The sequence below is a fragment of the Tupaia chinensis genome, unplaced genomic scaffold (assembly GCF_000334495.1).
Source record: "Tupaia chinensis unplaced genomic scaffold, TupChi_1.0 Scaffold145652_1, whole genome shotgun sequence".
NCBI classification, from domain to species: domain Eukaryota; kingdom Metazoa; phylum Chordata; class Mammalia; order Scandentia; family Tupaiidae; genus Tupaia; species Tupaia belangeri.
The window spans coordinates 3,452,161-3,465,630 of record NW_006205509.1 but is presented as its reverse complement, the minus strand read 5'-3'; the positions used below and the strand labels follow the sequence as shown (position 1 = coordinate 3,465,630).

The window sequence follows — 13,470 nt, the reverse complement described above, 5'->3', positions numbered from 1 at the left end:
CCCTCATTGTGCCTAAACTGATAGAGAACCTTCTTTCTACGGGGAAGACCATATACTTCACTGCGTGTTTCACCCAGATCTCTCTGGTCTTATTTACTGGGGCCTTTGAAGCTGCCCTTCTTTCTGTCATGGCCTATGACCGGTTTCAGGCTGTGTGCCACCCCCTGATGTATGTGATGGTCATGAACAAGAGGGTGTGTGCTGGCCTGATCATGGCATGCTGGGTTGTAGGGATAGGGACTAGTGTAATCAACACTTTTCCCCTGGCTCAGCAGCACTTTTGCGGTCCCAACATCATCCCCAGTTTTTCCTGTGAACTTCCCTCAGTGCTATATTTGGCCTGTTCTGACCCCTTCCCCAGCATCGCTGCCATTGTGGCCTCCATGGCGACCGTGGGTCTGGGCACTCTTGGCACATTGCTGAGTTCCTACAGTCGAATCATCATGACAGCCCTGAGGATCAACTCTGCCACCGGTCGCAGCAAGATTTTCTCCACCTGCTCTTCTCACTTTATTGTGATCACTATCTTTTTTGGTTCAGGATTTACCAGGTATGTCACATTACATCTGCTGAATATGGATGTGGAGTATCTCTTGCCCTAAGTGTCCTTGTTCTGTAGAACAGAACTTTGCAGAATAGCAGGATATTCAGAAAGCTTAAGCTCTAGTCTGACTCTGCAATAAACTAGCTGTGTGAATAAAGACCTCATGTATCTTTTCCAAGATTTCATATATCAATGCTGAAAAATCAACTTATGCAAAGATTTTCCTGCTTTATTAACCTATGATTTATGAGTTCTCAAGAGCAAATCAGAGAGCCTTTTGGAGATGTATATTCAGTGCTAGACAATATATGAATCAATGGATAAATAAATAAATAAATAAATCCAATCCTTAAAACTGGCACCATCTTTCTTTCCTACTAGAAGATGGTATCTCCAAAGCTTGTTCATGTTATAACTACTCATTAGGCACCTACTGTACACCAGCTGCTTTACGTGGTCAAGCTCAATTTAGTCTGCATGGCACTGTAACAGAAATATTATTAACCCCACTGTCAGGTAAAGAGCCTAAGTTTGGGCTTAAATTAACCAGATAATTTCTTAAAGGTCTCAGTACAAGTTAATAATGGAGCCATAAGTGGAATCGAGGGTCATGCTTTTTCCCACCATGCTGCTCTCAAATATGAACAAGTGTAGCTTGTAAGTCCTCCCTCCCTCCCTCTATTACTTTCTCTCTATCGTTCTCTGTCTCTCTCAAGTGCATATGTCCTTGACAATAATAATTTTTTAAGTCTTTTTGCCATGGCATACAAGCATTCACCGGAGAGTGACACAGCGAGAGCAAGGTGAGAAGTCATCCCCCAGTGAGGATGGCCTTTCTGCAATCAATTCTCCTCCATTCTCATTCTAGGATTTAGGGCATGCACCCAGTGTGATTTTCAAGCCACCAGGTTGAGGATTCGAACCATGGTCATCCATGTGGGATTCTTGTACCTTAACCAACATCCTATCTGCTGACCTCAACAATAATAGTTTTTTAAAAATTAATCTATGAGCATTCACCTGAACCTGTGGACAAATATCTTCACATTTCTTTGTCTCAACTTCCTTATATGCTATATAGGGAATAAGATTTCTCCTTTTCTACTTCACAGAAATGTTCAAAACAATAGACAATTAGAAAATGACAGTGAGAATTTTTATTTTAATCAGATACACCTGAACCCACAAGAAACATTCTTCATATAGTCTTTACTTATTCCAATAATGATGATGCCTTAGTAAACAATAATCCTGATGGTAATTATACAAACAGTACGTTTTTGGAAAACACTCCCAGAGGCACATAACAGGACATATCCAAGCATTTTAATTCGATTATTTTGAAATTACATCTTGTGCTTAAAACATTTTCAACTGCCACATTATTGACCAGCATTGGATTCTTCTGCAATACAAAGAAACGCACAAAGACACACACACCAAAAAAAAAAAAAAAAAAAAAAAAAAAAAAAAAAAAAAACAAAACTGATTTTTTTCCACTAAGCATTATAAAAAATAATATGCTCTGATTTAAGGGTAATTCCCAGGGCATAAATTCTTAAACTTTCTGTGTAGGGTCACTTATGTTTGGAGGCATTTGAAGCCAGAAAGGGCTGAACGGGCAGTCATTTCCAGATGCTGCCACTAGAGACAGTTGACTCAACTCTGAGGACGGCCTGTGTAGAGAGAGTCTCTGCAGAGTTTGGCAGGGGTGAAATGGACTGTCACTGCCTACAGCACTGTTGCCATTATCCTGAGCTTAGTTTGCTCCTTGTGCAATTCCCGTCCAGGTACATGACTCCGGCACCTGGTGCAGTCCTGGAACAAGTGATCTCCATGCAGTACAGTGTTGTGACCCCGCTGCTAAACCCCCTCATCTACAGCCTGAAGAACAAAGAGGTGAAGGCTGCTCTGAGGAGGATGCTAGTCAGGAAGTCCCAGCTTACTTTCTGACCCAGGCTCTGCTTCCTCCCCTGGAGGACAAGTCACCAGAGGAAGGGGCAGCAGAAAGAGCAATGGGCACTCGCTGGCTCAGCATTCTCCTTTTCCAAATCAGAGGCCTTAGTTTCTCCTTCTCCAGTGCCCTACTCTCAGTCCAGGGAGGTGGAGAAACCTCTGCAGAGCAGGTGACACCCATCCACTGGGGGACCAGGTACCACACAAGACAATCCTCAGAATGTCACCAGCCATTTCTGCAGCTACTGCTCTGTTCCTTGGTTTCTTGCCCTTTCTACCCCTCCCCTTTTTGCCTCTTGCTCTCCTTTTTGCTTCTGTCAATGCACAAAGTGTAAGCTGACCTATCAGACCACTAGCAACATCCCACTGCATCCTGGGAGTGTCCCATCTTGGCACCGTGAGACCCACCTCCCCCTTTGCTCCTATCCCAAAAGATGCCTAGCAAGATCCCCATGTCCGTAATAACTAAAAAGGAAAATAAATGAGTCTCTTGCTATCTTTATCCTTAACAAGGAGCACGTAAAATAGAGACTAGCAAGTAGCAAATTCTCAATAACCATCAATTCACAAATTAAGTAGCAAATGAAGGAATGAATGTGGATTCCTCTGAAGTCTTTTCTCCTACTTCATTCTAGGAAATGGGAGGAGTAAATATAATTTCCCACTATAAAATATGTGTCTTCTTGGCACCAGCAGAGCGTGCTTTGGTTTTATCACTGGACTCCACATGGCCAATTGTTGTTCGAATCCCGGACCCAGTGGCTTGAAACTTATGCTAGATACATGTGCATGCATGCCCAAAATCCCAGAGGAGAATGGAGGAGAAGGAATAATGGCATCGCTATACTCCCTGGGGAGTGATTTTTTTTTTCCCCGCTTTTTATAACTTTGGCTCTCTCCATCTCTCTGGTGAGTGCACACACCCTGGAACAAAAATCACTCACAAAAAAGAAGAAAGAAGAAGAAAGAAAGAAGAAGAAGAAAAAGAAGAAGAAAAGAAGAAGAAGAAATAGAAATGTGTCTTCTTTGTTTTTGAGAAAGAGGTTTTTTGCTATAGAGTATGTTTGCTCACTAAGAGACAGAGAGAGATAGTCAAAAATCAGCACCCAGGGGAGATGGCCATGCCACAATTTCTTCTCCTCCATTATTTTTTCAGGATTTTGAGCATGCACACACATATGCCTGGCCTAAGTTTCAAGCCACTGGGTATAGCACTCTAACCGCAGTCAGTCATGTGGAAGTCCAGCACCTTAGCCACTATACCACCTGAAAGCCTCAGTCTTTAAAACGACACAGAGAGAGAGTTTGGGCACGGTCTTGTCATGCCATGATCCTCCTGCCCCATCCTCCTAGTTAGCTAGGACTACAGTCATGTCACCACACCCAGAGTGTTTAAGTTGGGCAGGAATCAAACCCAGGCCTCTCATGCAGCCTCAGCCTCTGAGCAACAGCTTTAGCTGCACATACCTTGTACCAGTGCCTTGAGAGCAAAACCTCTGTCCAAAAGCTTATGTATCCCCAGTGTCTAGTACATACTGTCACTTGGCCAGCTCTCAATTAGTGTTAGATAAATTGGCGAGGGGGAGGGGGATGAATGAAGGAGAAAAAAGAACCATAAAAAGGAACATATCATTCTACAAAATAAAATTCCTATCATCAAAACAAGATAGGTGTTAGTTTGCTCTGCTTTTTTCTTTTTGTCAAGGGATATTACATTGTTTATCTGAGACTTTTTTCTGAAATAGGCATTTATCACTATTAACTTCCCTGTCAGAATTGATTTTACTGCCTTCCAGAAGTATTAGTATGTTGTGTTTCCATTTGTATTTGTCTTGAGATGGTTTTATTTTTCCCTATCATTTTATCTTTGGCCCAGTAGATGTTCAGGATCATAGCATTTAATTTTCACACATTTCCTAATTTCTTATGAGTCGCCTTGTTCCTCATTTCTAGAGTCATACCACTATGGTCAGAAAAAGATACCGGGTATGATTTCTATTTTCTTAAATTTGCTAAAATTGTTTTGTGCCTTAACATATGATCTAGCCTGGAGAATGTTTCAAGTGCACCTGAAAAGAATGTTATTCTAAGTGGAATGTTCTGTGTATGTCCTATAAGGCCATTTGTGTTTAAGTGTAGTTCGACGGCAGTATTTCCTTACTGATTATCTGTCTGGATGATCTGTCCAATGTTGAAAGCGAGGTATTGAAATCCCCTACTATTCTTGTGTTGCGGTCTAAGTCATCCTTCAGAACTCTTAATGTTTCCTTTGTATATTTAGGTGCTGTGATGTTGGATGCTTATGTATTTAGAATTGTTATATCTTAATATATTGACATCCTTTACATCATATAATAAATTTCTTTGTCTCTTTTAATAGATTTTTGCCTAAGTTCTATTTTGTCTGATGAGTACCTCTGCTCTCTTTTGGTTTCCATTTGTGTCAGATATCTTTTGAACCTTTTGTAGGCAACATTTATTAGGTTGTCAGGAAAGTCATGACGCATTTTTGCATAGAAAAATATATCATGACAGGGCCAGCAAGTGGCATGGTGGTTAAAGGCAGGACTCCCAAATGGCTAATCACAGTTCAAGTCTCGGATCTGGTGGTTTACTTCCTCACTTCCTCTCTCTCTCTCTGTATCTCTCTGATCAAACTGGAAAATGATGATGATAATAATAATAAAGTTAAATAAAATAATTCTTTTTAAAAAAGAAAAGAAAAAAATACATCATGACTTTCCTGACAATTCAAAAGTTGGGTCTTCTAGGGAACCAGTAGTTAGTGTAATGGCTATGTCGCTGGACTCCCACGTAGTCAACCGCGGTTCGCGTCCCGGACCCGGTAGCTTAAAACTCACGCCGGGCGCATGTGCGTGCGTGCCCAAGATCCCGAGAGGAGAAGGGATTGCGGCGTGACCATCCCCCCTGGGGGTGATTTCTCACTTTCTGTCTCTATGTCTCTCTCTGTCTGTCTGGCGAGTGCACGCGCCCTATAGCGAAAACCTCTCAAAAAAAAAAAAATAGACAAAAAAAAAAAAGTTGGGTCTTTTTTTTTTTTTTAAGGTTTTGACATAAGGCATGATGCACTCAGTGGAGAGAGACAGAGAGAGACAGTGAGAGGGGAAGTGAGAAATCACCCCCCAGTAGGGATGGCCACTCCTCAATCTCTTCCCCTCCATTCTTCTGGTATTTTGAGCATATACATACACCCAGCATGATCTTCAAGCCTTCAGACTAGACTCGAACCATGAGAGTCTAGTGCCTTAACCACCATGCCACCTGCTTGCCCAGATCTTATTTTTTTAATCCTTTCTAGCATGTCTTTTGATTGGTGAATTTAATTCATTCATGTATAAAGTTATCATTAATAGATGAGGATTTAATGGTGCTATTTTGTTCATCTTTTCTGGTTGTTTTATACTCTTTTATTCTATTTTCTTTTTTCTTTTCTTTTTAGGTTTTTTCCCTAGGGCACAAGAACTCACTGGAGAAAGACAGAGAGAGGGAGAATGAGAAGTCACCCTCCAGGAGGATGGCCATACCACAATCCCTTCTCTTCTATTCTCCTCTCGGGATTTTTGGCACACATGCCCATGCACCAAGCATGATTTTCAAGCCACCAGGTATGGAACTCATACCATGGTCTGATGGTCAGCCATGTGAGAGTCTACTACCTTAACCACCTTGCCACCTGCTGGCTCCATTTTTCTTTTGATGTCCTTTGTGGTTCGATGACTTTCTATAGTAGTGTGCTTTGAACTTTTTATGTTTTATGCATACATTACATATTTTTGTTTTGTGGTTACCCTGAGGTTTATGAAACATAAGATGTATCTATAGATACATGATAGGTCTTTAAATAGATAAATCATGCTATTTTAAGTTAGTAACAATTTAATTTTGTTATGTACATAAACTACATTTTTACTCCATTTCTACCATGTTCCATGTCCTTAAAGTTGTACTTTAACATTTTTTAATATGTATCACCTAACAAATTATTGTAACTTGAAGTATTTTTAAATTATTATTATTATTCATGCATTAAATCACTATACATCATTTAGATTGTGAAGAGAATTTACCCAGCATGATATACACCTCAGTCCAGCCCAGTTGAGACCACCCTACACATCCTCATCAACAGATGATTAAACCTTATCTGTGTCCCACAAGTGTTTTACCTCTCCATCCCCCCCCCCAGTTTCCTATGCTCTTCCCTTCCCACACTATCTTTCCACTTTGTCTCTGGTGTCCATTACAATTTTCAATACTTCTATGTTCTCTAGTCTTTCAGTCTTTACGATAGAGTGCAGAGAGTCGGTATGTATTAAGTGGACACATACAATGTCTCTCTTTCATAGCCTGACTTGCTTCACTCAGCAACAAATCTTCCATATTCGTCCACTTTCTATCAAATTTCAGGGCCTCGTTGTTTTTTATGGCTGAATAGTATTTCATGGAGTATATGTGCCACACTTTTTCAATCCATTCATCTATTTGTGGACATTTGCGTTGGTTCCATGTCTTAGAAATCATGAATAAGGCTGCAATGAATATAGATGTTCAAGCGCTTATCCAACTTAGTGCTCTCCTGTCCTTCGGGTAGATATCCAGGAGTGGAATTGCTGGATCATATGGTAGTTCTATCTGAAGGTCTTTGAGGAACCTCCATATCATTCTCCACAGTGACTGGACCAATTTACATTTCCACCAACAGTGTAGGAGTGTTCCCTTTTCACCACATCCCCTCCAGCACTTATCATTATTTGTTTGTTTTGGGGGTTTTGTTTTCGTTTTTTTTGAATCTTCACCAGTCTGACTAGGGTTAGGTGGTATCTCATTGTGGTTTTGATCTGCACCTCCCTTACAATGAGGGATGTTCAGCATTTTTTCGTATGCTCTTTGGCTTTTTGTATGTCTTCCTTAGAGAGCTTCCCATCTTTTAATTGGGTTAATCATTTTCTTCCCAGTAAGCAGCTTGAATTCCCTGTGTATTCTGGTTATCAGTCTCTTATCTGAGGCACAGTTAACAAAAATCCTCTCCCATTTCAAGGGTTGTCAATTCACACTAATTACAGTGTCCTTTGCTTTGCAGAAATTACTTAATCTGATGTAATCTCACCTGTCTATTTGGGGGATTATTGCCTGTGCTTTGGGGGGTCTTGCTTAAGAAGTCTTTGCCTACTCCAATGTCTCCCAGAGTTTCCCCAGTGTTTTCCACCAGTAGTTTTATAGTTTGTGGTCTTAGGTTTAGATCTCTGATCCACTTTGAGTTGATTTCTGTTAATGGTGACAGATAATGGTTCAGATTGATCTTTCTGCAGGTGGATACCCAGTTTTTCCAAAACCATTTGCTAAAGAGATTTCCCTTTTCCCACTGGATTGACTGCCACCCTTTGTCAAAGATAAGTTGGTTGTATGTTTTGGGGTCTATTTTTGGAGTCCCTACTCTGTTCCATTGGCCCTCATGTCTATTTCTGTGCCAATACCATGCTGTTTTGATTTTCACAGCTTTGTAATGTATTTTGGGGTCAAGAAATGAGATGCCACCCACCTACTCACTTCTTGTGCAGGATGGCTTTAGCAAAATGGGATGGCTTGAGTAAAACGGGATCTTTTATGGTTCCAGACACATTCTATGATAAATCTGTGAAGAATGTCTCTTGTAATCTTATCATGATTGCATTAAACATGTAGATTAATTTGGGTAGGATTGCCATTTTTATCATATTGATTCTGCCAATCCAGGAACATGGGATGTTCTTCTAGTTTTTTAATGTCCTTTTCAATTTCCTTTTTAAGATTTTCATAGTTTTCCTTGTATAGGTCTTCGACTTCCTTGCTTAGTTTTATTCTTAAATATCTTATTATTCTTGTGGCTATGGTAAATGGAATTACATTTTTCAGTTCTGTCTCTGTCTGCTTGTTGTTTGCATATAGAAATATAGATTTTTGCAAGTTAATTTTGTATTCTGCCACTTTACTGTATACATTTATTACTTTGAGAATTTTTTTATGGATACTATTGGGTCTCCTATGTATATAATCATGTCATCTGCACATAATTTCAGCTCTTCTCTCCCTATTGGAATGTCTTTTATTTCCTACTCTTGTCTGATCACATTGCATAGAACTTCCACTACTATACTGAATAGGAGCAGAGAGGGGTTTTTCTTAGTAATTTTGTTTTTTAGCCATTATATAACAAAAAAATAAATGATTTACTCACCACCATTAACAATACTAGAGAACTTTAGATTTGACAGTTTACTTACTTTTATCAGTGAGTTTAATGCTCTTAAATGTTTTCATGTTAGTAATTAATGGATTATTTTCTTTTTTTTTTTTTTTTGAGAGGTTTTCGCTATAGAGACAGAAAGTGAGAAATCACCCCCCAGGGGGGATGGTCACGCCACAATCCCTTCTCCTCCATTCTCCTCTCGGGATCTTGGGCATGCACGCACACGCACCCGGCGTGAGTTCTAAGCCACCGGGTCCAGGATGCGAACCACGGTGGACTACGTGGGAGTCCAGCAACATAGCTATTACGCTAACTGCTGGTTCTCAATGGATTATTTTCTCAAGTTGAAGAACTCCTTTTAGCATTTCTAATAAGGCATGTCCACAAGTGATAGTTTTTTCATTTTTTGTCCAGTAAAGAGTTTTTCACCTACCACAACCCTCATCGTGGTGAAAGACAGAATTTCTGGGTATAGTAGTTTTTTCTTTCAGTATTTTAAAGATATTCTCTCATTCCTTTTAGGTCTACTAGAGTTCTGCTGATAAATGAACTGATAGTCACATGAAATTTCACTTATGGGTGATGATTGGCTTTTTCCTTGTTGCTTTCAACACTCTTTGTCTTTCTTTAACTTTTGACAATTTGATTGTGATGGATCTCTTTGGATTCTCATTATTTGGTGGCTTTCGGGCTTCCTGGATCTGGCTTTCTTTTTTCTCCCACAGACTTGAGAATTTTTTTGCCATTATTTCTTTAAATGTGTTTTTCTATCTCTTTTTCTCCCTCATCTGCATCTGGCACACAGATAATGAGTAAGTTGCTTCCCTTGTATGTGTCCCATAGGTTTCTTTGGCTTTCCTCACTCTTTCTTATTACTTTGTTTTTGCTACACAAATTAAATGACTTCTAGTGACCTTTCTTCTTACTGATCTACCCATCATTTAGGTTGTCACCTAGTTTTTAAGTCCAGTTTTAGTATTCTTCAGATCAGTGATATGTTTGTACTTTTGATACTTTCTCTTTGTTAGGGTTCTCAGTTTGCTCTTGCAATGCTCTCTTAATCTTGGTAAAATCTTTAGGACTATTATTTTAAATTTCTTGTCAAAAAAATCATGTATCTCCACTTCATTTAGGATGGCTTTTTGAATATTTTCTTGTTCTTTTATTTGAAATATATTCCCCTGTTTCCTCATTTTCCTTGATTCCTAGTTTTCTGGACTCTAGATAAGACCACTGTTCCTCCCAGTCTTGTCAGATGGCCTCATGCAGGAGGGACATCTCACCAATCTGTCCAGCCAGAAATTTTAAAGCAATTCTCAAAACTTTGTGTTTTCCAGATTGCCATCTGTGCTATTGGTGGCTCACTAGAGCTGAGGATGTGCCACACCCTATTAGTACCCTGAGACCAGTAAGATAGGAACCAGGATCTCTAAATGTAGCTAGAAAGGTTGGGACACTGGATGTGTGTTCCAATTTCTTCTATCTTCATAGTGAATCTGGGTATGGGCATTTATATCCCATTCACTCTGCACTAAGCTGGAGAGATCTATGGCAAATTCCTGCACTGGTATTCAACCTGTACGCTTTGCTCCAAAAGAGCTGCTGTAAGTGGAAGCTACAAGTGTTCAGGCATTCAGGGCATGCCAAATCCTTCTAGGAAGAATAGGTAGCTAAATTTATTCCTGGAATGGTCCAATGGAGGCCTTGGGAAGTGCCAAGCTCTGGCTTCAGCTCTGGAGAGGTTATGTAGTTTGGTTTCCTATACAAGTTTGTTAGAGACCAGGCTATCAGGTAGTCCCTGGAAAAGCCCTTTTGGAGAGAAAATGGGAGCCACACATTTCATTTCTACTCCTTTGTGCACTAGGCGGTTTATCCCATGGGAGTGTTTGTATACCTTTTCAAAACCACCTCTTGGTCAAACCTGTGCAATGGTAGGGAACCAGCAGTTAGCGTAATGGCTATGTCACTGGACTCCCACATAGTCGACCACGGTTCGCTTCCCGGACCCGGTGGCTTAAAATTCACGCCGGGCGCATGTGCGTGCATGCCCAAGATCCCGAGAGGAGAATGGAGGAGAAGGGATTGTGGCGTGACTATCCCCTCTGGGGGGTGATTCTTGCTTTCTGTCTCTATGTCTCTCTGTGTCTGTCTGGCGAGCACACGCGCCCTATAGCGAAAACCTCTCCAAAAAAAAATCCTGTGCAATGGTATAAAGCCCTATGCAGAGGAAACCAGATCTCCCATGACCAACCATGGTTCAAATCCCAACTAAAACAACCTGAAAAACACACCAGGCTGTGTTTGCAATTCCAAAATCCTGGTGGGATGGGGAAATGAAGGAGAAAGAATCATGATGTGACTATACATATCGTGGAGTACTTTCTCTCTCTTATGTAAACACAAGCATGAGCACACATGCACACACACACACACACACACACACACACACACACACCAGCAATAAAAAAGTAAAATGTCTTTAAAAAGAAAGGAAAACACTTTTTGTCCTGTGATCTAGGGAGATTCACATATTCCATAGTCCCTTGTGCTCCCACAGCTAAGAGATTTAGAATGGAGTTCTTCAGTAGCTATCACTGCTGGGGTACTCCACGTACAGACAAGTCCTCCCAAGCTGGCAGTGGGTGAATATTTGTGCCTTTAACTCCCTGATACAAGTTAGTTAGAACCCAGGCTGCCTAGTAACTGCTTAGTCTAGAGAAGCTGCGGTTTTGTTTATCTTGCAAGCTCCTTCTCCACAATGTTCCCTTGGATGGAGCCCCTAGAAGTGCTTGCACACCTGTATAAAATGCCATTTTTCTTGTGTTCTAGAGAGACATATGTGTGCCAGTCTCCCAGAGCTGAGAGATTAAGATACGGATTCAGCATAAACTGTGAAGTTGGTATATTTTTGTGTGCTCAAATTCCTTCCCGATTGTTGTGGGTTTATAATCTTCTGTCCTTTTAGCTCCCTGAGGTGAGTTAGGTAGAAGCCTCACTGCCAAGTACCTGCTAGAAGAGTTTGTCATAAACTCCTCGGGGACTGAGTGGATAGATACTGTGCTTCTTATTTTATTTTATTTTATTTTATTTTAATTCCTTTTATACGTTCAATCACTGTACATAACTTAGTTTCTTTTTAAGTCTCCTCTCTGCAGTGTCCCTGGGGGATGTAGACTCTGGAACTATTTGAGTGCCCATATCAGGCTACTGATTTTTTTCCTCCGGTCTAGTTAAACTCACAGGTATCTAACTTTCTGCATTCCCATAATTGGTATATTAAGAGCCAGTCTTTGGAGAATTTTAGAGATAGGATGCTATATGTGAGGACCAGTTCCACAGGTACAAGCTAGGTGTTGGAGAAACTTTCCCAACTTTTATAGCACAGTGCCCAAGGTGTAGAAATGCCCAAATGTACCTGATTTTTCTATTTATTCAAAGTGGATGTTTTCTCAGTTGCTTGGTGAAGAGGAATCTCCTCTTTCTCTTAGAGAGAATTGACCTATGAGTAGATATTTATGCATGCATCTTGGATGAAGAGACAGTCAACAACTTCCTATTCTGCCTTGTTGCTGACATTTTGTGCTATTTAAAATGGCATTTTGACCCACCTCTGGGGCACAGTTGGCAGCCTACCAGACTGTGGAGCTGGAAGCCACATGCCAACTACAGTGTAAGTCCATGGTCCAGTCAGTCTGAAATAAAATGCCAGAAATGTGTATACATGCCCATGATTCTGGTGGGCTGGAGGACAGGAGGCAGGTAATCATGGCATAATCAAGCCCTTAGAGGGTACATCTCTCTTTCTCTCTCTCTCTCTCTCTCTCTCTGTGTGTGTCTCTGTCTCTCTCGTGCATGCATGTGTACCCTATCATACATTTTTTAAATTCAGAAAAAATAAATAAATATCATTTTAAATTTTGTTTTTGAATTGTTGCAAAGTATTTGGGGCACCCAAACACACTTGCTCAGGGTGTCTTTCAACTTGTCAGGGCCACTTTAAATGCAAACTACAGTTGAATATTTGGTATCTGGCTTCCTTTAATCACCAGGCTACAGGGCTGACACAATTGGTCTACCTTCTTGATGAAATATCTTATTCTCATAAAATGTCCTTACTTATTCCTAGATATTTTTTGGTTAGAATTCTATCTTATCTCATAATTATTATTATTATTATTTATTAATATTGGTATTATAATTTTCTTTTATAATCATTTTATGGCTCATCTTTACATATATTTTTATTATACTATCTTATCTCATAATTATTATTATTATTATTATTATTATTATTATTATTATTTATTAATATTGGTATTATAATTTTCTTTTATAATCATTTTATGGCTATGTTTTTTTTTTTATTTCATTTTCTTTTATACATTTGATCACATTATTTATCTTACAAAGTAAATATTTCAGCAGGTGAATATTTCTCCCTAGTCCAGTTGATAAAACTATAAAATATTTTCAACAGATAATATCACAGTTCTTTGTCCCATCAATGCTTTGCCTCCCTATTTTTCTTCTAAATGTCCTTCCTCAGACCCTACTCTTTAACACACACTATATCTGGTATTTGCATCCATATACTGTGTATCTATATCCTTTAGTCAATCAGTTTCAGTCATAGAGTGTGGACATTCAGTATATATATTTTTTCTTTTTTTTATTATCATCATAATCTTCTTTATATTACATTGGATTACATATAACTTTACAG

At 39.7% G+C, this 13,470-nt stretch overlaps 1 protein-coding gene across 1 annotated transcript in view; it reads left to right on the top strand.

Annotated features, from left to right (window-relative positions):
• The window catches only part of LOC102487016 (olfactory receptor 8S1), a 2,710-nt gene extending 213 nt beyond the window's left edge, over positions 1–2,497 (top strand). The window contains 2 exon segments of the mRNA XM_006168248.2: positions 1–550; positions 2,335–2,497. The exon segment at positions 1–550 is cut by the window's left edge and continues 111 nt beyond it. Of these exon segments, the coding sequence (XP_006168310.2) occupies positions 1–550; positions 2,335–2,497 (713 nt within the window).
• Positions 2,498–13,470: the final 10,973 nt, after the last annotated feature.